Raw genomic sequence first — 24,405 nt, 5'->3', positions numbered from 1 at the left:
AATTGGCGGGCAGTGCTGAGCAGTGATGAGCAGTGTCCGATAGTAAGAATTTAACGAAGAATCGAACAGTCGCACTGCCATATATCGATAAAACGAAGAGCCTAGTATGTTGAGAAAAAATAGTATACTCGAAAAAACGCAGAATTATTGTGAAAAGGTAGCAAGAACTAGTAAAATAGATACATAGGTGTCGCGAAATCAGGCAACATAAATCAAGAGCGGCTTATCGCACATAAATATCGATATTTGTTGCATCTATGGTGCAAATACGACAATGCAGGAACTTTATACTTTTTGCAGACGATGACAATGATTTCTCCATAATTTCTGATATCTTGCTTTGTGCACTTATCCGAATCACAAATATAATTTCTTCTGTCGTTTTGTTGCGCTCGCAACACATTTTTCACTAATTTGTTGACATACAATGACCTTGAAAAAAACAAGATCAATTTGTGACTTTCTTTGTTTAAAATTTCATTTATATAAAATCCAACAAAAATGATTATTGATAATAAGCTAAATTGAATCTTTAATGGGGTAAAATTATTTTTTTAGTGTTAAAAGTATTTGCAAGCTAATAATGTTAAATAGAATATCAAAATAGAGGAATATGATGACTTGGATCGGTATATTACGGTATATTTTGAAAATTGTCTGGTATATTTTATTCTATTTTTGAGGGTCAGAAGGCATATCTTATCAATAACTCTGTGGTCACACTGCTGTCTTACCTTTCTTTACCTTTGCTCTGCCGCCGCAGTCTTTAAAAACAATAACTTAACTTAGACTAGTAACAGCAACAATATGTGTGTTTCATGCTGGCGGAGTGTCATTTTTTTGCGGTTTCAAATGTTCTATTTTACACTAATGCGGAAAATATAACGGTGTGTTAGAAGCGCGCGTTTGACGGGATTTCAGTGCCTGGGAGTTTCCCCCGCCGTCTGTTCCTGTTCTTTTTGTTTGTTTTTTTGGACAGTGAGCTTTTACCGTTAGCCGACAAATTCAATTCTAAGAAAAGGCAAAGGAAAAGCTGAGAAAATAAGTAAAATAAGTGTAAGTAAGAGAACGAGCAAGGAAAGAACAAATGTGAATAGTAAAACGGAATGAAGAACTATGTTTTGTCTACAATTTATATAAGCATAATAGCATAATTTACTATCCACACAAACACATACGCAAACACACACCATGAGAGAGAAACGCTCCTAAAACGACAAACAATAAAAAGTACTAATAAATACAATTTTACACATTCCATTTTTGATTCTGTTGTGTGTGAAAAACTATAAGATAGATAGAGAGAGAGAGAGAGAGAAACCAACGGCAAATAACAAAAATCATAGACTACGAAGCAGAAGACGAAAAGGCAGAGGAAGAAGCCGAGTAAAGATAAATACACAGCAATTTCAACTAAATAAAGGTATGTGCGACTTTATTATTATTAACTATACAAAACACACACTCACACAGATACAAATGTAAATATGTACATGTATTATGAAGAGAGAGGTAGGGAGAGTGCGAAAGAGATGGCAGTATATCATTATTAGTTTAACTCTTCAATTTATGATTGTTATTATTATGGCTTTGGCCTCTCTCACTCATTCACTCGCTCGCTCCTTGTGCCGCTCTCATTGCCACCCACCCCACCCTCCTCTTCGTCAACATTGTATGACATTCCGTTGCTCTGCTCTCAGCACATGCTGTGTATGCTCTCTCTCCCTCTCTTTCCACCACTATCTGTCTCTGTCTTTGATAGTTCTTGTTGCTTTTCCCATTAACTACTCTGTATGTTCACTTGAGAGCACTGGAATAGTTACGTTAAATCAGTGCGTTAACTCTCTATGAAAGTGTGTGTGTGCAAGTGCATGTGTGTGCGTGTGTGAATGATTACGATTTTAATACTCTTTGAAGAGGCTACTATGATTTTCCACACTTTGGTTGGTAGTTACCAAACAAGTGGGATCGTTGAGAGAGTCTCTGCAATTGCCGCAAGTCTACTTTTATACCCGGCACTCAGTGTCAGTACATGTACATGTGAGCTTATGATTTATGTGGAACTTTTAAATATTTTATCTGTTGCACAAGGCAGAATTGGTGATAGTGAGGGGTAGGGGGTAGGATAGCCAAGGAAAATTAGTTCTTAGTACGTATCTTCAAAATTGTGTATGCCACAAAGTTTCGTTCTGTATGGAATCGGAGGAGAGCGACCACAAAATTTAAATATCCGTAAAATCTTAGAGTACCGTGTAAACCCATGTAAGGCAAAACTTAAGTCTGCAGGGGTCTGAAACGTTTTGTTTACAAAACACGTCTTAGGCCCTCGAGTTGTCGGTCACATCAGCATGAATAACTTTATAATCAAGCTTCTATATGGTGCATAAATAATTCTTGCAACTAAATTTCAATGCTTGTAAAAACTCCATAATTATACATATATAGTATACATACTATATAAATAGCTATCTAAGCGGAGAGGAGTGCATTGGTGCACAATGGTGAAAAAAGGACGGGTTTTAAAATGATTTTTCCATTAAAAAGTACCTTTTGCTCAGCCCCATTGCTGCTGCTATTTTCGATTTTGGACAACTATTCTAGGCTAAGAACTCGAAACATAAACTAATAAGAGCCATAAACATTTCAGAACAGACGAGATTGTTCCATTTTCCAGTTAGTTTAATATGTTAAAGACTTTGTGGAAGAAATTTTCCCAATAATTATTTTCTTATTGGATAAGCGTATAGTAAAAGAAAATACCGAAAAACTAACTTTTTTCTTATTTGAAAGTCGCTCACATTTAAGTCAACGAAATTATACAAATGTCAGTAGTGTAAATTAGTTACCTAGTTCAGCTAAATTCCAATCCAACTCGAATAGATTTCGGTTGAGCCGAGACAAGACTAAGACAACACAGGAACAGTCAATTTGATCCTTTAAATTGAATTTCACCAAGGGTATGTTAGGCATCGGTGCGATCTATGTACATATCTTCGAAGATAGTCAGTCTTTCCTTCTTCTGGTTAAATGCCTGCGAGAATGCTTAGGAAATACTCGTATACTTACATACATATTTAAGCGCAATTGTAGCTGTAGCTGTGTGCGTTCGGGTGTTTATTGCTATTGTTCTTGCGTATTTGAACAACCTCTTGATAAAATAGAGAATAACAACAACCACACGGAATGTACAGTCGCTTAGGTTAAGTATACAATACATATAATACATATGTATGTACATATGTATGCATGCATGCTTATATCTGTAAGTGCCTTTTTTCATCTGTTTGCGTTGTGTGTGCTTTGTACATTTGTACATACATAAATTGAATGAAGTGAAATTTTCTGTGGTATTGTTAGCGGAAATTTCTACACTTTGAAAATAGCTTGGAAATAAATTCATGTAGAAACAAAGCAGCCACAAAAACCGTTACTGATCCACAGTTCGATAAGTTTTTCGATTTGACCGATATCTTCTCACTCGACTCCACTTATGCAACATGTGGGGCGGCTGGAGACGAGGGGTCAGCATGTCCAGCAAAATGAATTATCTGTAGATGAAAGATTTGCTGCTGAATGCTTTTCTCATTAGATACACTAAACGCATAAATACATATGTATGTATATATGTATGTATGTTGTATGTACATGTGTTACATACAGAGAAACAGCTCTTTTTGAAGCCAGATTCATTTTAAGCCATATCAAAAACACGTACTTGTTACCTAATCCTTCAGTGAGATAAACAAAATACAGATTAATACCAGAAAAACAATGGATGGTGTTTCGCAAAAACTAAACAAATTCTAAGTTCAGGGACCACCAAATGTAGTGTAACAAGAAACCCAGTCATACATATTACATAACGAAGTCAAATTGAATTGAATTATGTGTACATATTAATTTGTGCATGGAGATAAAAAGCATGTTGAATACCATATCTTGCCTTTAAGTATGGATTTATCTACAATGAATACATTCATGCTTGCTGCACCCTTCACTCTTGGACACAGAGTAAATGAACTATTTTCAGCGATCTTTCAAGCAGAGCATGCAAGCCCATGAAAGCCCATCTGAAGACTTGATCCTGATACTGCTTGATCAACCACAGCAGTACCCCTGGTACATTTATCGTACATAGAAATGTACATACAAATGTATGATCCTGATTCGGCTTGACTTTCTAGTACCGATTACCGGTTTTTCTCTCGAGGGAAACCCATTCCTATGGCGTTCCATTCCCTCTTATTACTGATTTTGATCCGTATGCTTGGCAATCTGGTGTATCTAAAGGTTAAATACTCGTTTCGATAGAACCTCTGTGAGGGAATTCCCTTTTTCAGCATGCCTCCTGATTCTCCTGTTGATCCCTTCGCCCCCCTCCACTCGCACTCTAGTTTTGTGGCTGGCATTTGCAAAAACAAAAAAAAAACCCCCAGACAGACGTCAACCCATGTTGGTCGCGCGCTGCACATATTTGTTAACATTACCATATCCCTCCCATTGCCCCGCCCCCGCACACACCATATCCCATTTCCAAGCCCTCGGATCCGAGTCCGACTCCGATTCCAACTCTTCCCCCACCTCTGACTCAGAAACAACAGCAACAATGCAGGCACACACCTATTTATGTTCCCGCACACACAAACTTAATGGGATAGAGAGAGCGGAGAGCGGATATGCATATGTAACTATGCGAGAGTATCATTAAATGCAGATCTCTATAAAAGCATAAAAATGGTAAAAAAAAAGGAGCACAGCAAGTAAGCAGTAGAAGAAGCAGAGAAGTAACATTGTTGGTGTTTTTTTGCTGTTGTGCGGTGCTTGCGTTCGAACCACAATGCTTGGTACATGTGCAGGCCGTCTCGAACACAATCTCACACAAGCACACACTCATACTTGCATACATACGTATGTATGTGTGTATGCATTACAAAAGCCAAGCAACAATCCATAATAATCTTCCCGTAATTTATAGTCCAAGACAATTTATGTAATTTACAAATACCAAAAACGAAAGAGACGGCAATGGAAGGCTAGCAAGCAGCAAACGACGAATGGGAGCCGAATAAGAGCGAATGCAACGCTGTTTGCTGCTGCTGGTGGCGCTGCTGCTGCAGCGCTGCCACCAGCGATAATAACAATAACGAAAAATGCAATAAAACGAGAGAAACAACAACGCAAGCGACACACGGCAATAGCAATAACAGCTACAACGTACTAAATAAACAATTCAACAAATTTGATCCGAGGCAAACACACACACGCAGATAAAAGTGCATATGAAGAGAGAAATATGTATGGGCATGTGTAAATATTTATGCATGTATGCGTGTGCAAGCAGAGGAAAAAAATGAATAAAAATACGACAACCGTAAGTGCAGCAACAGCAATAACAACTGCAGCCAAGCGTCAGCAGCGCTGCGACTGCATTAGCAACCTGCAAGCAGCGTGCAAACAGCGACTGCTTGGTGGACTGCGCAGCGGCGGCGGCGCGTATACAGAAAATGTCGTTTCTTTCGTAGATTTTATTCGTTATTGTTATTGCTATTTTTGCTTTTGTGTTGTTTGCTTCTCAAGTTTTGTGAACGCATAAAATAACCACCAAGATATTGTTCGAAAGGTATGACTAGTTGATACCCTATCTAATGTCGAAATGAGCTCATGTGATATTTTAGCTCCTTACTTATTAAAGTTAGAAAAGCACAAAAACCACCAAACGTCAATAATAATTGTGTAACTCAATCTAAGAAATGTCCATAACAAAAATCCAAGCTTATAGATTTTCATTTTATAGCGGCTGCAATGTGTGAGTGATTAATTTCAGTGGATGGAAAAGGACAAGAGATACATACGCATGTGCCTATACACCCGCTGGTACCCCGCATATCAGAATCGTCTATAAAAGACTCGAGAAAATGTACAACTTGAACCCATAAACTCGCACACACACACGCTCGTACACGGACACTGCTGTAATTGCATTTATTGCACGTGCTCTCCCTTTCTCTCTCTTGCTGGCTCTTAACTTCTCTCTTTGCTCTCTCCTTGGTCTTTCTGTCGTTCTCTATTTCTCGCAGTTGAGCCAAGAATGAAATGTAAAGCGCTACAAATATTTCTCAAGTTTTAAACTTTTCTATGCTGCAGTTCCTTGTGGCTTCCGCCCCTTTACCTCCAACCGTAAGAAAAGCCTGAAACCCTCGGCTCCAGGGCCCGCCCGCTCCCTTTTGCTATCAATCAAGCGGTGAGCTTTTGTGGTAAGAAAGAAAAAGAGAGGGAGAGAGATGAGAAGCTCTCTTTTTCAAGCAGAGTTCTATTTTTGCCAATGCGAGAGTGGGATGGGATGAAGAGAGAGACAGAGCAGAGTGCATCATGCTGCATATGAAACTTGTCTTGTTCTTACTAACCCGACAGCCCGCTCGTTCTTGTTCTGCTTCTTCTGCGCGATGCTTTCTGCTGCTGCTGCTGCTTGCGTCTGCTTTGTTCTTGGCTTGCATCTTTGGCTTATCTTTTACGGTTCTGCCATTGCCATTGCCAGAGCCAAGTTTTTCATCTAGTTTTTGGCTTTCGTTTTGCTTTACCAAGCCAAGCCATCTTTTTCTTGGTTCCAGTTCTCTTTTTCTTTCTCTTTCTCTCCGCCCACACGCATCCCCACTTGGGGAAGCGGTTGGTTAACTTTGGTTCTGGTTTCAATGTTGAGCATATTCCTTAGCCCCCTCCCCCATCATCGTTGCTCTCAGCATCATCGTCGTGCGCCAGTCTTATCTTCAAAATTTGATTGTCAGCGGATTTATGCGGAACAATTTTCACATCTTCCTCTTTCACGCACTTCTCCTGTTTGTTTGTTCAGTTGCAGAAATCGTATTAATTTCAAAATTTGTGTTTATTTATCTGGTATTCTCCCCAGTGCAAAATAAATCCATCCCGTTCCTCCTATGTTTATAATATGCATATGAATATAAATATGTACATACATACATACATATGTACATACATACAACATATGTACATACATATGTAGCTTGGGATACGTCTAGAAATCAATGCGTCAGACACGTCTTGTGTCCTGGTAATAGAAAAGAAGATAAGTAAATATGTATGCAAATAATATTTATATGTATTTACATACATGTGTATCTATGTACATATGTGAATGTGTTTGTGTGTGCATTTCCTCACACAGCTCGCTGTGTGTGTGCTTGCCTTCTTCCGGAGTTATTGTTATTACAAGTACACGTAAAATTATTGTTCACGTCGCACATTGTCGTGAGCTTGTAATTACCGAGTCGCCCCGCCCCCGTAACCGAACTAAACCCCTCACCACTCCCTTAGTTTGCCAGCCATTCCATGGCCCATCATCTTCCCACAGCACACGGCAAAGACTTGAAATGTAATACTTACATTAATACATTAATATGTACATATGTACATATGTATGTCTGTATGTAATTATAAATGTACAAACATATGAACATATTGTACATAAATACGTAATGGAGATATTGTACAGATTAAAAGCGATTCTTTGGCATCACTCTTGTTGCATAATCAGTTGGGTATCTAAGAATCACACTCTTATCTGTCTCATTCTTAACAGAGATTAGAAGCCTCTTTTAGCGTCTTCAAAGTTCAAGTCCTTCAAGTTAAAAGCATATGAATCTTATGTTAAATTGTAAAGCTTTTCAGATTAATATCAATATCAATTAACTTCAATTCAAGGCTGTGAGAGCAGACAATGTACATAAAAGATAGAATGTACATACATATGTACAATGTACAACATTTATCCTCTAGTTTGTATTTGATAAAGTCGTATTTTGCATTTCAGCTTTGTCCATATTAGTCTCAATCAGCACTTCGACTGATAGAAGTATCTACTTTTAATAATAATACGTATTACATTTTTTATTTATTTTGTTGTCATCTCTGTTGTTACATGGTGAGGTCTTGAAATCTAGGGGAATAACACTACTAGCACTAACCAGCAATGTTTTGGAATAATAGTATTAGCATTTCCTGAACCTATGGGTTCATTAAAACGGATTCATTTACCGGATTATGATTATGGTTTATGGAAAAAGACTTTATGTAGAACTTGGGGTATCCACGGATTCTCATACCTGGTCTAGAATTGTTTAACATTATTCTTCGCTAAAATCTTTGCGTGGTTATATTTCCAGCTTTCGACTTCTACAACCCATTCAAAATCGGTTGAAATCCCTTCTATTGCATTCAAAAATCCACTACCTGGCCTCCTTTTCTTCAATTGACAGCTAGATAGCAGAATACCGTTGAAATAGTCAAGTGAAATTCTCAATGTTTGTGTAAATAATGCAGATAAATTCTGGATAAATAGTTAAACGGTTTTTCCATTACCAATAATCACACCCCCCCGCCCAATACAGTTTCACCAAAAATGTCATGTTAGCCTGATGAACCGCAATTTGTTATGCAAGGCCAGAGCAGAGCAGTGCAATGCTCAAGCAGGGCAGTGCAGTGCTCAAGCATGGAATGAAGTTCCCTGATCTCCCCAACTGATACTGCTGTTTGATGGATGTGCCGTTGCTCTTCCTCAAAGCATCACAAATCACAAGAAATTCTTGTGCTTCTTTTATTATTTGGAATACTTTCTAAGTCAACGACAGCATTTAAAATTGTATCTAGTACTCTTACATACACACGTACATATATGTATGCAGACACACACACACAATCACACAGATACATTATCATCCGCGCTCTGCGAAAAATGTTGCTCAAACTCTTCAAATTCTGCTTCTTCAGCATGTTCTTGTTCTTCTGCTAGTTTTGTGTGTCTCTCTGCAAGTGTGTGTGTAAGTTCTATTCCATTCTCGTCCGCAAATATTCTCACAAATATTACCTCCACCCGCCTTCCGCCCCTCCCCAACCCACTCGTCCCACTTACACCCCATGACTGCCTGTGTAGGTTCGTGCGGTGTATAAATTTTCTGTGGAACTGTACAATAGCTAAAATAATCATAAAAAAAAGAAAAAGAAATAACAAAGTTTTTAAGTCCGTCTGTATGTGTGTGTGTTCGGTTCGGCTCGGAGGTAAACCAACAAAAGCAGTGCACGTTCATACATACGTACATATGTACATTCATATGTATGTACATGCATACGTGTGCATCTGTACATGTAGCCATGCATGAATATGTGGGATAGTAAGTGTAAGTAGTGTATATTTGTTTTTCTTGTCGACTGCTTCTTCTTCTTTTGCTTGCTCTTACTGCTTTTGCTGTGGCTGTCGTTCTCTTTAATAGTCGTAGAGTCGTCGTTTTCTGTCGTCGGCTCTCTGCCGCAGCGGCATGTCGTCGTGGGGTTGGTAGGTTGCTTCTGCTGCTGCTGCGCCGCTGCCGCCACTACGACTGCGGCTGCGGCTTTGACTTCAACACTGGGTATCTCCATCTCTCTCTCTCTTGCTCTTTGCATCTAAAGTTTTGTTCTACCCTTTCCTGACCGCATAATGACTTTGAGCATATGTTTGCCACGCAGGCTTTTACAGTTTCCATAACCATACGCATACATATTTACATACATAAAAACATATGTAAATATCGTATGCATATTTTTGTAAAGAACTATACAAAAGTTAATATTAGTCTCTTGTTCTGCTCTCATAGCAACGATTGATCTGCAAGGGCATTAAAAGCTCGACCTCCAAAGCTAAAATGTTGCTGGTTGCTTTTTATTTTTTTCTGGAAAATTGAAGAAGAAGCAAAAATCTCGAGTTTCTTGACTTTTCTGCTGTTTTCTTCTTGCCGCCTCCCCTCTCTCCACCACGTGCTGTGGTTCTCTTTCTGTTGGGGTTTTCCTCTCTTGCCTACGCACTGGGGCCGCGGACGCTCCATCTCCCTTCTCTCATAAGTCTTGCATTTTCTTGTGGTTGTTGTTTTTGTCCTTGTTTTTGGCGTATTTCTTCATACATGTAGACATCCATATGTGTGTGTTAAACCGCGAATACGCGACGGTTAGATCTCCTTCCCTTCCATTCAACCCCCCTCCCATTCCCTGCGTCTCTTTCCATTGTCTCGTCTTTATATGGGTTCAATTTTATTTAATTTTATTTTAAACTTTAAACAATGTCTGGCTCTGGCTGTGACCATGTCGGTGCCTGTGACTTGGAATGGTAATTGATAGTGTCGGGCAGAGTGGTGGAGGGGGTGTGGTGCACGGCATGGAGAGAGGCAGAGGCATATGCGGGCCACTTACAAACCTGGAACCTATTCATATCTCTGTGTGAGGATTATGCTTTTGCTTGGTTGTAGTGTTCCGGGGCTGAGGTGCAGATCGGCGGCACTGAGGTGTGTTGCGTTGAGGTGTGTTACATGTTTTGGTATAGCGAGGGGAGATGAGGAGCGGAATTACCGATCAAATAAGTATTTTTTTGTTTGAACCAACGAATTGGTTTAACTTAAAATCGTATAGACAGAGTACTTAAACAGTTTTTTCAATTAAAACCAAAAAAAGATGGCCATTTGCGTCTCACAGCTACCAAATAAACCTAAAAAGTTTGAACGGTAGGGTAAGCAGTGTGGAGTGGGCGGAGGATGCAAGCAGTAGTGTAGTGTTGCAAGTGGTAGCAACGTTGTTCAAATATGTATTGCAAATTGGATCCAGTTTCCAGGTCCTCCCTGTTCCCATCTACCTCTATTTCTTGCTTCTTATTGCCTTTTCAACATATTCTACATCCTTTTTTCCCCATACAGATTCCGATTTGAAAGAGATCGTTCGCAAGAGATCAAAAAAGAAAAGGAAAAAAGATTTCAATTTGCCAACTCATGTGCCTGTGATATGTACATCCATGTACATACATATGTATGTATGTATGCACATGTATTTACGTGTGGCCAATCCCCCCCTAGAGCCACTTTCCGCAACGTTCCACTATTTTTGTAACTGGTTGTGAATTTTTGCATTCCTGAACTTGAATTGCATTTGAATTTGTTCCACGCATTTTCTATTTCCGTTCATTCACCTTGTACGCTTATGAAGAGAGAGAGAGAGAGAGAGAGCGAGCGAGAACTTTGGAAGAATGGATGGAGAAGTAAAAGAGTTGGTTGAGTGGAAGGACGGGAGGAATAGGAGTTAAAATATAGCGAGCTCATGGCGTGTAATGGAAAGAACTATGAAAGGTAGTGCGCTGACTTGTTTTATATTAATTTTCCCTTAAGAGGTTGGGGAGTAGAAAGAGGATTGACGATCTGAATATCTGTGAAGGATAGGATAATGTCTAAGGATAAGGATAAGGATTTCCTTAAATAAGTGAAACCAGAATAAAGTGATGAATATGCATGGTGGATGAAGGAGCAACATTAATAGTTCGATGACTTGTTACGATTAATTGATCGAATTGCTTCTAATGTCATCGATTGTAAAAGTTCACTTGATTTTCCAACTAGTTTTCCCCACTTCCCTCTGACCATCACGCACAATTAGATTGTGTAGACAGAGACAGAGAGAGAGAGAGAGAGAAAGAGAAACAATGAATTGTCGTAGTTTTATGTGCTTTGTGTGGAACCTTCTACAGCTGCCCTCCCCAAACACCCCTACCCCTTCTTCGGCTCTTTCTCATAGATATGTAGTTTATTTCATTTCGTTTCGTTACGATTTTTTCTATTATTATTTGTTTTTGTCTCTCTCTCTCGCTCTCTTTGTCATTGCTTGTGTCTGTGTGAATGTTATTTTTTAGTTTCGACTTGTTTTCTTTTGTGTAATTTTATTTTCGTGTTCGTGTGTTTATCTCGGTGTATGTGTGTGTGTGTATCAAGTTCATAAACTTTTTGTATGCGGCAAAGGCAGTAAGAATTGCTTTTTTGTTGTTTCTGGAATCAACACAATAAATATGTACACATGTATGTATGTACATATATTTATGTATGTATAAATGTTTGTGGGTACCCGCAAGGGGAGTAAAAGAGTAGCAGCGAATGTGTGGTGGTTGTCACTGTTCTCTCTGTGTATGTGAGTGTGTGCATATTTCTTAGTTGTTAACTTTTTATTTAGTTTTCTTTTACGTTTTGTGTTTCCATCCTACTTTAAAGTCAGCCCCAGCACATTCCCTCCCCTGCCCTTGCCATTTTGAGCTCATATCATATTCTGTTTTGTGCACACTTTTTGTTCGTTTCATTATTAATAAATAGTTTTCTTTCATTTCAGTTTACAATCCACTGCCAGGCAATCCAGTCGAGAGGGACCATTGGCTCCATAAATCTGCGTTCTTCTGCGCCACTTGTTGCTCTTTCTTCCACTTACCACCACCCAAATCACGCCGCATCGTGCAGAAAGAGGCGGCGGCTGGGCGCGTGAGGGTGACAACTCTGGCATGCAGTTGACTGGAAGCTGGTCACACTCCAACTCCACTTCCGCTCCAACAGCTGACGACGACCTAAAGAGCAGCATCCACCATTCATCTGAGAAGGGGACGGAGCCGGAGCCGGCGACTGTGACTGGAGTGCATTCACCATGGACGACGAGCTATGTCGTATTTGCATCGGCTCTCACGCGAGCGGCAGTCCCATGCAAATGATTTCAATATTCGGCGAGGACTCGCTCTGGCAGAAGATAACCACTCTGGCCAACGTCCAGGTGAGAGCAGAGTATAATTATGTATATGTAGAGGAAGAGAGCTTGATTAGTGGGTCGGTAGTTGATTTCTGACATCTACATATGTGTACATACATATGTATATTTATGTATGTCATGTATTGATTGTAGATATCAGACACACTCTCTCAGCTGATAAATGCAAACACTGCTTGTTCGATTAAACAAAGCTGACCGACCCCTTCTGGAAGAGCTTTCAAAGTTCTCAGCACAGCCAAACGAACAGTGTGCGCACGTGCACCGCTGCACCGTTGCACCGTTGCACTGGGTTTGCTTTATTTCAGAACTTTTATTGGCCCCGCTTTCGGCTTTTGGTGTGCGCGCGCCATTACTGTGGGAAATTGAGTGTGCAATGTATGGATTTACAAATCTATGTGTCTACTTAAGTAATGTTAAATGCGTAAAATAAATTTGTAGGCTTTAGCTTTAAGCAGTGTAACGCACTCTAACATGCCGACACAGTTCGCTCTAAAATTTTGTGCATTCCTCACGCCTGGCTTAGAGACAGAAATTAAGTAGTCCCCAGCCACAATATCCGCAATAATCGCACTAGCACTAGATCAGCACTATCATTATTGGCATCAACTGTTTTTCATCACTGTCCCACTGTATGTACTTACATATGTATGTACATATGTACATGTGTATGTACGTGCGTAACCCAAGATTAAGTGCAATGAAAAAATTACTCACCTTCGTGGAATATCAAAATGCAAAGAAAATCAGATACTGGGAAGTTTTTTACAAACGTTGTTTATTATTCATTCGTATTAATTTTCACATGTGTGTACATACGTACATATTTTTGGCATCAGTTTTCATGGCTTGTATCTCTTACGCTACCCCTCCTTTCCCCGCTCGTTGGCACTCCAACAGGCACACATTTTTGTTATTCTTGTTTATTTGCTCGGTATGTTACTATTTGGGGTTCGGCTTTGATTTCGTCTTTGCTTATTTTAAAGAATTTTGTTATTTTTTTCAATTTATGTATGCACGTATGTACATACATACATATGTAAATATGTACATGTGTACATATACAATTTTATTAACAAATATTTCCCAATTTTTCGTTTTGTGTCTTGAAACTGTTTTGCTTCTTAGACTAAATTTCGTATTTCTTCGTTTCGTTTCGTTTCTTTAGCTTCGGCTTTTGTAAAATAATTTACCGTTTGAATTGCTATTTGTGTGTGTGTTGCCTACCTTTTATTTTCCCCTCCCCCTTCCTCTTGAGCACACACACACTCGTGTACACATGCATGTACATATTTCTTTGGTATTTTGTTTTTGCTTTTGTTGTTTGTTTGTATGTATAATTCATATGTTTGGCTTAATTCCATACATTTTTCTTTTCCAAGAGAGCCATGCCGTCGCCTTCTCTCTCTCTGCCTCTCTCGCTGGCTTTGTTCTTCGGCCTCCCTCCCCCCGCTTGTTTCCTACTTTACGTTAGGTCGACTCCAGCTTAGACGTTCGTTGGCCCCGTCCATTGGGTGGCTTACAAACGTGCTAATACATACTTATGTATGTACATATGTATGTACATAAATGAATATTTACACATTTACATGTGCCGAGTGCGGTTTGCTGTGGGTAGGGAAAGGAGTGGAGTTGAGCGGAGTGTCCCTTGTCGCTCGTAGCTTGTACATTTTTGTTTTCCATTCAATTGAATTCCCTCACATTTGTTTTGTTTAAAAAAGTTTGCACCACTACACAGAAATGTTTGAAAAACCGTTAGATATTTGGTATTCGAAAATGTCCTAACGCCTTGCACTCGTCACCAATCGATCTGGCAACGCTCTACTTACCCAACTTTTGGAATTCTTTCTTGGAAGATCTGCAATTTGTTTGATCAATTATTGACTTTATTTTGCATTTTCTTCTTTTGTTACAGATCAGTAAGAACGACACATTGCCGCAGCAGGTCTGCGTGGAGTGCGCCAAGACAGCGATCTCGGCCTGTCTGTTCAAGAAGAAGTGCGAGGATGCGGACAACTTTTACCGCCAGCAGCTGCTGCTGAAGAAGATCGAGGGCGACGCGGAGAGGCAGAAGGCGGGAGGAGAAAACCGAAAAGAGGAAGCCGCATCGGGTGATCGGGCAAAGAGCAGAGGCGGCAGCACTGCCAGCAGCAGTGGCACCGCCAGCGGCAGCGGCAGTGGCAGTGCCACCGGAAGCGGAAGTAGCTCCTCCAGCAGCAGCTCCGACGATGACGAAGATGAGGACAATGACAACGCAACTGGCAATGGCAATGAAGATGATCATGATGATGCGAGCGTTGCTGGGGAGGCGGAGGAGCGTCTACAGAACGGTCATGGGCATGCCATTAACGGGCACCTGGTCGAGGATCCCAATGATGAGGATGCGGAGGATGAGGAGCAGGAGCAGGAGGAGCAGCATCATCAGTTTGATCTGGATGATGGGCAGAGGCCACTGCTCGTTGACGAGCAGCAGGATCAGTCAGGCATTGAGCTCAGCAATGGTGTGGGTCTGGGTTTGGGCGATGGGGAAGACGAGGACTTGGCGGTGATGCACCGAGGAGAGTCACCCGACCAGCACGACGATGGCGAGATAACTGTCCAAGATGGCCACCCCAAGGAGCCGTTCGACTTCAACTCGATACGCCTGATGCAGGAGTACATGCAGCACCAGATGAATAAGTTCCCCAATGGCGCGGGTTTGCCGGGCCACGACCCGGATCTCGACCATCAGCACGAAGTGGATGAGGATGACGATGACGAGGAGATGACACTGCCACTGATACCCGAAATCGAGCTGATTACGCCCGGCGATGATTCGATGATCGGCCCAGACATGGCCGCCGATCACTCGGCGGCGGCGGCCCATGAGGCTGGACAACAGGTGATGCGCGGTACACCAGGATTCCAGTGTCCGCACTGCTACCAGACCTTTGACATGAAACAGATCCTTAAGGCGCACATGCAGAGCGTCCACGGGGCTCCGGGGCCCGTCTACGAGTGCAGCAATTGCCGCAAGACCTACTTCTACAAGCGTTTCCTGGAGAAGCACATCCGGCGTGGTCGCTGCGTAAAGAAGCGGCGCAACCAAACGTAAGTGCCAGTCGAGCTGAATGCTCGTCGGACTCCCAGTAATAACCCGCGCCTCTCTCTCTCTCTCCCTTTGGTTACAGGCGGCCCATGCAATGTTCGGACTGCCATGTCCTTTTCCCCACGGGCCACCATTTGGGCTGGCACAAGCGCACCGGATGTCCCTCCAAGGCTGCCAAGATGTGAGCGGTTACCCAATTGCCTGTGCTGTTACCCTCTACTGACTTTCGTTTCATCTTGTTTACGCAGGCCGCTGCAGCAGCTCTTTAAACAGAACATTGTGCAGTTTAATAACTTCCCCAAGCGTGTCCCAGCCACTGGAGGCGGAACAGGTGGAGGAGCTGGAGCTGGGGCAGGAGCAGGAACAGGAACAGGGCCAGCACGTAAGCCCACAGCCCCAGATCTGCACGTGAACAGCCGCAAGTGAGTGGCAGCGAAAATTAACTGTCACATTACCTGACGATCTTTTGTCGCTAACTTTCAGGCTGGGCTTGGTTAACAAGCGGAAGGGGCGCACTCGCATCAAGCTGGACGCCAAGAAGATCGCCCTGGCCAAGCAACTAATCCTGCGCGAGGCCACCACCACGGTGATCGCCAACGAGCTGAACATTTCGCGCACTTTTGCCTGGCGTCTGCGCAAGAGCCTCGTCAACGGAGTCAGTCTGCACGAGCGTGTGGTGGACCAGGCCGCTGAGGAGCAGCTCCAGCAGCAGCACCAGCAGCATATCCAGGCCATGCAGCAGCAGCAGGAAGAGGCTGCAGCTGCCATTGCGGCAGCCGCTGAGCGGGAGCGGGAGCATCAGCATCTGAGTCTGCCCTATGGCCACCTTGGCCTGGGCCTGATCAAGGAGGAGCGACAGGACAGCGAGGATGAGGAGCAGCAGGAACAGCAGCAGCTCCACCACCCTCAGCATCAGCATCAGCACCAGCTGCACAGCTCGCTGGCCTTGGGCGACGAGTGCGGGGCGGATGAGATTGGTGCAGAGGAGACGGCCGGCTACATGGGCGACGAGGATGCTGTGTGCAGTCTGCTCCACAATGGCTACGATATGCGCGGCCAGCTGGAGGACCCCGATCCAGACTCTGATCCCGTCGAGCACGACTCCTACGAGGGCAACGAGAACGAGCGTCATTCCAATACGGGCGGGGCCAACTCTGTCTCGCTCCCGCCCCCGCCATTGGCCACGGCTCCGGTTCAGGTGCCAGTGCATGTGCCCTCGCGACCCACCGTCGAGGTCTACAAGCGTCTGCTGGCCGAGTCGCAGCACTTTCCACACATCGTCAACGCCCAGCAGTTGCAGCTGCACCAGCAACAGCAGCAGCAGCAGCATCGGGAGCAGCTACAGCAGCATCAGCAGAAGCCAGCCCACAATGGAGCAATGCCGCTGCTCACCCGTTATCCGCCCGCCGTCATGTAAGTTGCAATTTGGCATCTCAGTAAAAGCAGTTCTAGAAAGCAGTGCATATCACGCAGCAAGCAGTTAAGTCAAAAAATGTACACTCAAAGCGGTTCAAATTCACTGGCAGAGACAGTGCTGATAGCGGTGGAGCGAAGAGAGAATTTAACTATGGGCATTTATACCCTGCGTCGCTAAAGCATATTTAGAGCATAAATCAATTCCCGAAGCTATTCGCTCTGCTTCGATTTTTCACGTGTCCCCCAGGTTCAAGTAACGGTGTAACTGTGCATGGAATGCCAAACATTCCAAACTTCCACAGGCAAGCAGTGCAAGCAGTTTGCAATCAAATGTTCTCAGCGGGAAAACAGATGAAGATTTTGTATTGAAAATGTAATAATGTTTGCACTTTTAATGTGGAATAAGCTGTGAGTTGTAGTTCTCTAGATATCGGAGTGCAAACATAAATTGTATTTAGATTACACAGACGAAAGCTGCAGTTGGCTGCTAGAGACAAGCATTTAATACACCAGGCAGATGCAGGAGAAGAAGCCCTTTCCAATTGAATTAAAATTATAATTTGTCTCTCCACCCCGGTGCAGCCATGCTCTACCCGTGAACCTGTCCCTACGCTCCATGGCCCACATGAACAGCAACGAGAGGTGAGTCCACAGTCCACAGTTCCGTGAGGGTTTCCCCGCTAATAAATCTGCTCTCAACTCTCTTCATTCTCGCAGCAATGGCAGCAGCAACAGCAACACCAACGTCGCCGTCCCAACGCCCCATGCAGGAGCGACAGCAACGCCAGCGTCAGCCTCAATCTCAACAGCGACAGGGTCGGGCTCTGGTTCTGGTTCGGCAAAGAAGCCGCGCAAGCCGAACGTCTTTATCGATGATGAGAAGTACGCCATGGCCAAGTTGCTGGTGGCCCAGAATTCATCCACCATGGAGATAGCCCGAGCGCTTAACGTGTCGCAGATGACGGCATGGAAGGTGCGCGATGCCATACTGAAGGGCGTGCCGCTCTCCTATCGCAACAAGCGCACCGACGGACGCCTTTCGGCGCTAGGCGACGATTCGCGCGTTACAGAGGTAGCCAACGTCAAGGAGCAGCAGGCCCAGCAATTGGCGCAGCAGGAGCAGGAACTGCAGCAGGCACACCAGCGGCAACAGGCTTTGCAGCAGGCGCAGCAGGAGCGACAGGAGCGTCAGCAGCAGCTTGAGCAGATGGAGCGCATTAAGCAGCAGCGCCAGCGGCAGGAGTTGATACGTCAGCAACAGCAGCAACAGCAACAGTTGCGTCATCAGACGCCAGCGGACACATCACACTTTCAACAGCAGCCTCAACCGCACCAGCAGCAGCACCGTCAGCTGCCACCACCAAAGTTGCCACTGCCGCGGCGCCGCCTGAAAGCCGCCGAACGGGAGCTACGGGACAAGAACATCACCCGGGAGATACTCGAGCTGATCGAGGAGGATAGCAACATCCAGTATTGGAAAGTGTCGGCCCGCCTGGCCGAGAAGGGCATCAACATTTCGCCATCGTCCGTCTGCCAGAAGCTCAAGTCGATGGGCATTCATCGTCGCTGGAAACCAGGCGACAAGCCCTCCATGCTGGCCATCAGCCAGATAAAAGCGGCCACCGTTGCAGCGGCGCTGGCCGTCGGAGGAGTGGGAGGATTGGGCGTGGGCGTGGGGGCCAGCAGTGGAGGGGGAAGTGGCAGCCACAGCTTTGGCGGAGTCGATGATGGCTACGAGCAGCAGCAATTCGATATGGGCGGACCACACTTTCTCAGTGCCTTTACGCGCTAAGTGAATGACCATCACCTACTGGCACCTCATCGGCATTCTCCGTGCACCGCACTGCACCGCCTGGCACAACTGCACCATGCCGCATAATTTTAGGTATTAGGAAAAAACGTTGGATAGCTCGGCACAATTTGTATTTTTTATAAAGTATTTGAGGCAGAGATGGGTGGAACGCTCTCTGCAATATGAAATTGTATTCAATATGAGATATACACTTGTGTATATGTTTATGTATAGGTAGAACTTAGATATTCAAGCGTATATGTATACAAAATATATGCTAAGCATTCCTAGAATGTCGCACATACCCACTAATTCACACACACAGCCACAGCCACAGCCACGCCACTTGGCGTGTTCATTCCAGGGAAAACCATTTCCGCGCGCTTCATGTGTGTGCGTCTGTGTGTGTGTTTGTCCAGGCAGCTTCATCTTTTATAGACACACGCATTTAGTTGCTAGTTTTGATCATACATTTTAATTATTTATATTCATTAATTGCATGTCGCCGTTTGTGGGGGTAAATGGAGAGGCCTACTCGCCAATTCGCATTGCTGGCTTTTACGGCTTTCAACTCCTTTGCACGCATGCAATTTATTCAGTACTGAACTTTAATTAAGTTAAGTTAATGTATATCAAAAAACAAAAACAAAAAGAGACAGCAGAACAACTGGAAACAGAACAAATGAAAGCAGAACAAACAGCAGCAAGAGACAATGAGAAGGAGTAGGAGAGAAGGAGCAGCAGCAGAAGCAGCAGAGAGACATATAAAGGGGAACACAATACATGAGAAAGATAGCAACATAAGTGCAATTATAACAAACAAACAAAACTAAACTAAAGATAGGAACACAGTTAAATATATATTACAAATAATATAGCCAGGATGAGAAGAGGGGAAAATACGGGGGGAGGAGGAGGGAGAGAACGTAGAGAATCCATACAAACTCATAGTAAATCCTCATAACCTGAAATAAATCACTAAGATTGAGCCTATGCTTTAGTTTTTAAATTATTCAAACCGTATTGAAAAGCGATGTAATAATCATTTATCGATAATTAAGGTAAATTGCAAGCCCATGCGATGGCCATCACTAGCTAAAGTGCACTGCTTGCTTGCAATAGACTCGGCCAAGAGTCTTATCTGAAAAACAAAGATGGCATTACGGGAAATACATGCAGTGAGAGCGATCGACAAAGCGATAAAAGACAGCCAGCTAAGTCTTATGTCATACAACTCATTCCCATTACAAAATTAACTGCGACGATAATAATTTTTCGACAAACAATAGTTAAAATCAATCAACAAAATTGTTGTAAAATCAGTTATTAACAGCAATCAAAGCGAAATTCTAAAAGTCATGCGCACGTCATAAAATTGCATCACATTTGTGTGTTTGATTGGTCTCACCTTTTAAATATAGTTTACTTCTGTTCATTAAAATCGAAATTGTTTGTCCAGAGCCATGTTCTTGGAATGGCATTCCAGCTCCCAACATTTACATAAGTCAAAACATTGATCAAACAATATGCTGCAGAATATTTGCCATACTTAATACTCACTTTACCACAAGTTTAAAATGCAAGTCTCATGAGAAGAAAAGCGAACATTTGATAGAAAAATATATTCGTGCACTGGCTTATGTGAAAATTTGCACAATAATAACTATGCAATTAGCCATTTCAATGAATTACTTCCAAGTAGTGAAAATTAAGTTATTCTTAAATAACTCAATGGAATAAATGCACCCTTGTCTGATCTGTAAACTGAATTCAGTTTTACCTGAATAGCTTTTCCCACTTTGAAAATATTACAAAATGACGGCAGCTATGAACTTTATACGATAACTGTGATTTAGATTTGATTTTATTTCTATAAATTATGAATTGATAAATTCAGAGAATTCAGAACCGTACTCTAAACCTATTGGATTCGCATAGCTCCCCTTCCTTTGCCCTTTGCCCACACTCGCTCATCGAACAAGACATAATACAAATGTTAATATTTATAGCCAATTATTAGTTAAAAGAGTAAAACCACCACAAAAGAACAAAGCAAAACGCGAGAGTCGTCGAACGAAAGGAGCAGAAGGAGACAAAAACAAATGATAGCAAAACTCAGAACCTGTATTTATTTACAGAAAAGCTTAACAATTATATATTTTAAACATTTTATGTTTTATGACGGAAGAAAATGCATTTTGCTGCGATTTATTTTGTACAACATATACGAAAGCAAAAGAGAGATAGCAAACATAGAGAAAGAAAGCTGGAAAGAAGGCAACAGAGAGCGAGAGAGTGTAAGAGCGAGCGAGAGAGAGATAGATAGTAAGGTTCATATATATTTATGTTGACATATTTTTGAAAAATTGGAAAATTTGCAAATTGCTTTTAGCACAGTCATCAGCAATAAATCAATCAAACAATCACTCGGATCACGATCAATGAATGATTCCCTCCCACACACACGCACACACACATATGCATACAACACACACGCATAGTATTTTATATACACACACACATACACAGTATGTACTATATACATACATACATACGCGCACACATACATATTTATGTATGTAACTAAATTAATGAATTTTTGTGTTTTTTTTTCGATTATGTACGAGTATGTATGTATATTTATTAGCGAAAAGCTCATAAAAACTATGGTTAAAACTATTATAATGCCTGTGTTTTTGTTTTGTTTTTGTATTAAATGCAAAAGTGAAAACGTATGCGGACATCTATGTATCTGTATGTATGAAAGTATATTTATGTATGTTTAGAATCGTTTAGATGTAAGAAAACGATCCACTGGAAGCAGCATCAACAAATAGAACTGACGTGCCTATGTAGCGATTAAATCAGACACATACCCAAACCCCCACAAAACACACACACACACACACACACACACACACACACTCGCACACCAACACACCCACACACACGCCACACCGAGAACAACTGATGTAATGCATTAAATAATCATTCCAAAATGTCATATGAAATGAAGCAAACAACAACAAAAAAACAAACAATATATTTGTATACATAAATCTAGCAGAATATATAGATATATATATACATATATTTGATGTGTGTACGATGATGCAACATGCCTCTATATATACTTATGTATATTTTTTATTAAATATTCCATTTCAAAGGATTTGTGTTTTGCTTGCGGGCACCGAATCGGGCAACACAGAATGTATGATCTGACCCATAAGGATATTCCTACAAATGCACCTTGATTCTATTCTAATTGGGAATTTATAGCCTCAAATATTTGTGGATTTGATCGCTTTAATCGATTCTTAAGCTTTGTTTGTAGCTGAAGACCGAGAAAACCCCCTTGAGAAAACCCACATTAACATACCCCAATTTAAATAGCATATCCGCTTTTCCATCGGGGTTGACATCGGGGATTTTTTGATTCAAACGGAGACGTTGCCAATCGGTTCCCAAACACTGAATGAGTGGAGCGATTTGTTGATGTGGCATGGAGCGGGAAACTTTATAGACATTGGAGATATGTACTCGTAAAGAGAAAAAGACAGAGAGATTCTGATGAGTAATTTGCACATTTACGAGCGTACTTGAGCTTTTAACTCACGGATTCCTGGATAATTTAGATTTCCTCCACGTACATGGCTTGCCCCAGGCTCGCTCTCCCTCACTTTCTGGTTATGTGCATTATTCTCTATGGAGTATTCTCTATGAGTAACAGGGATTTTCCAGCAGATGTCATGCATATAATTGCAGATGCCCTAACCCTAAAGGGTTGCGAAGCTTGATGGCTGCAACTGGAATGCAAACGAATTTGCTGTGACCAGGAAAAGTCAGCTGTGTGAAGCTGGAAGAAGTGCTTGAAGAAGTGCTGAAAATACCCAAAAAATGCTCTTCACAATCATACAATTTTGCATTATTTAATGGAGAATTTATAGTAACAGCGATTTGTTGTTAAAGGGGTTTACCCTGGAACCCTTCATGGTTCCCTTTTGTTCACTTATTTGTTGGAAGATATCAGACATTTTTTATTATTTATAGGTACATCGGACATCCAATCCCTCTGGGCTGTGAGCAGGGTATTCAAGTGTCTCATTTCATGCTCGATGCGCTTCGCCGGCCCATTGAGTGGATAATTAATAGTTAATACCTGTTTGCGGATTCTGTCTGATATTGTTTTGTGTGTGCATTACAACTCCCCCGAATGCTGGAACCCCCAGATCGCCCAACCCCACCAACTCATGCACTGCCAATTGCCTGAGAGCCGCTGAGGGCCCGCAACGATGACGACAATGCATCTGACAAGCACCCAGCAGCGCATCATCGATACGATACGATCCACACCGTTCCAAACAATGGACAGCCGCGAGTAGGATGAGATTCTATAAAATGGAATGCGATGAACGGATCCACGATTAGTTGGCCAGCGGCCTCATCAAGTTAAGAGCAGAACAGAACAGATCTGATTAGAACGGAACGAGACGAGACGAGAAGAAATCGCACGGTTTTGTGAGGATCAAAAATACATAACTTCAACATGAGACACTGGAAGCTGCTCGGCTGCTGGGCGCTCATCCTGGTCATCTGCGTGGGTCTAGTCCAGCCGTCGCTGCTGGCGCTTAAGAAGAAGATCCTCTTTGGCGGCGGCGGTGGAGGCGGAGGCTGGGGCGGTGGCGGCGGTGGAGGCTGGGGCGGTGGCGGCGGTGGTCATGGAGGTGGCGGCCGGGGCGGTGGCAGCAACATCGATATCTATGTGGTGAAGCCAGTCTACAGCGGCGGCGGAGGCCATCAACCCAGCGGCGGCGGAGGTCATCAACCCAGTGGCGGCGGTGGAGGCTTCCATCCAGGCGGTGGCGGTGGAGGAGGCTTCCATCCAGGCGGTGGCGGCGGAGGAGGAAGTGGATCCTATGCCAGCAGCAGCGCCAACAGCTACAGCTACGGAGGAGGAGGTGGTGGAGGTAACAACGGCGGCTGCAACTCGTGCGGCGGCGGCGGTGGAGGCGGCAGCAGCAGCAATGCCTATGCCAAGGCCTCGGCCAATGCCTACGCCGGCAGCTGGTAGAATTCCCCCCCTTGAGGATGGCCAGGATTCAGGCCCAGGGAATCCCCCTGCTCGCTCTCTCTTTTTTTTTTTGTCTAGCACGTAAGCTGCTTGTGAATAAAGAATAGCAAAAAGAACGGTGCAAAGGGATACGAAGTGTGGAGAATGGATAAGGGATGGTGAATGGAAGACCACGCCATGAATTGACATCAAAATCCTGCCATTTGAGTTGAAAATTTCCAAGCGACGGTCAGGGAAGGTGAACAAACAGAAAGAGTGTTCAACAATTCAACAGAAATAGCAAGAAGAGTGGGAAGCTTAACAAAAATTGAAGGGAAAGTGTGAAGAGTGAAACATAAGAATCAGATTTCTGATGAGAAAAGATCGTCTCGTTGTAATGGAAAGGGTGCCCAGGATCACCCTCAGCAGGATCAGAAGCAGGCTGCGCATCGAGTT

The 24,405-nt window shown here is 42.9% G+C and overlaps 1 protein-coding gene across 4 annotated transcripts; it reads left to right on the top strand.

Moving 5' to 3' along the window:
- Positions 1 to 719: 719 nt before the first annotated feature.
- Positions 720 to 21,944, top strand: LOC117903841. Of its 4 annotated transcripts, XM_034816296.1 has the most exons (9): positions 720 to 1,056; positions 1,298 to 1,423; positions 12,178 to 12,606; positions 14,516 to 15,690; positions 15,771 to 15,869; positions 15,937 to 16,110; positions 16,172 to 17,101; positions 17,687 to 17,746; positions 17,822 to 21,944. In XM_034816296.1, the coding sequence occupies exons 3-9, from the start codon at positions 12,484 to 12,486 to the stop codon at positions 18,894 to 18,896; spliced, it is 3,636 nt and encodes a 1,211-aa protein (XP_034672187.1). In that variant the 5' UTR covers positions 720 to 1,056; positions 1,298 to 1,423; positions 12,178 to 12,483; the 3' UTR covers positions 18,897 to 21,944. The 4 variants fall into 4 exon arrangements, with proteins under 4 accessions (XP_034672187.1, XP_034672188.1, XP_034672191.1 ...); XM_034816297.1 differs by lacking the exon at positions 17,687 to 17,746 and adding an exon at positions 17,598 to 17,601 and having other exon boundaries at positions 720 to 1,423; positions 16,172 to 17,011; positions 18,360 to 21,944; XM_034816300.1 differs by having other exon boundaries at positions 720 to 1,423; positions 18,360 to 18,634.
- The last annotated feature ends 2,461 nt before the right edge of the window (positions 21,945 to 24,405 follow it).

Source organism: Drosophila subobscura, chromosome A (genome assembly GCF_008121235.1).
Source record: "Drosophila subobscura isolate 14011-0131.10 chromosome A, UCBerk_Dsub_1.0, whole genome shotgun sequence".
In the NCBI taxonomy this organism is placed as follows: domain Eukaryota; kingdom Metazoa; phylum Arthropoda; class Insecta; order Diptera; family Drosophilidae; genus Drosophila; species Drosophila subobscura.
The sequence above is the reverse complement of the archived record's forward strand: the minus strand, read 5'-3'. Positions and strand labels throughout refer to the sequence as shown.

Coding starts and splice junctions, on each gene's coding strand:
- LOC117903841 (XM_034816296.1), top strand. CDS start 12,484: ATGGACGACGAGCTATGTCGTATTTGCATCGGCTCTCACGCGAGCGGC. Junction 17,102..17,686: donor CGTTATCCGCCCGCCGTCAT/GTAAGTTGCAAT, acceptor ACCCCGGTGCAG/CCATGCTCTACCCGTGAACC. Junction 17,747..17,821: donor CACATGAACAGCAACGAGAG/GTGAGTCCACAG, acceptor TCATTCTCGCAG/CAATGGCAGCAGCAACAGCA.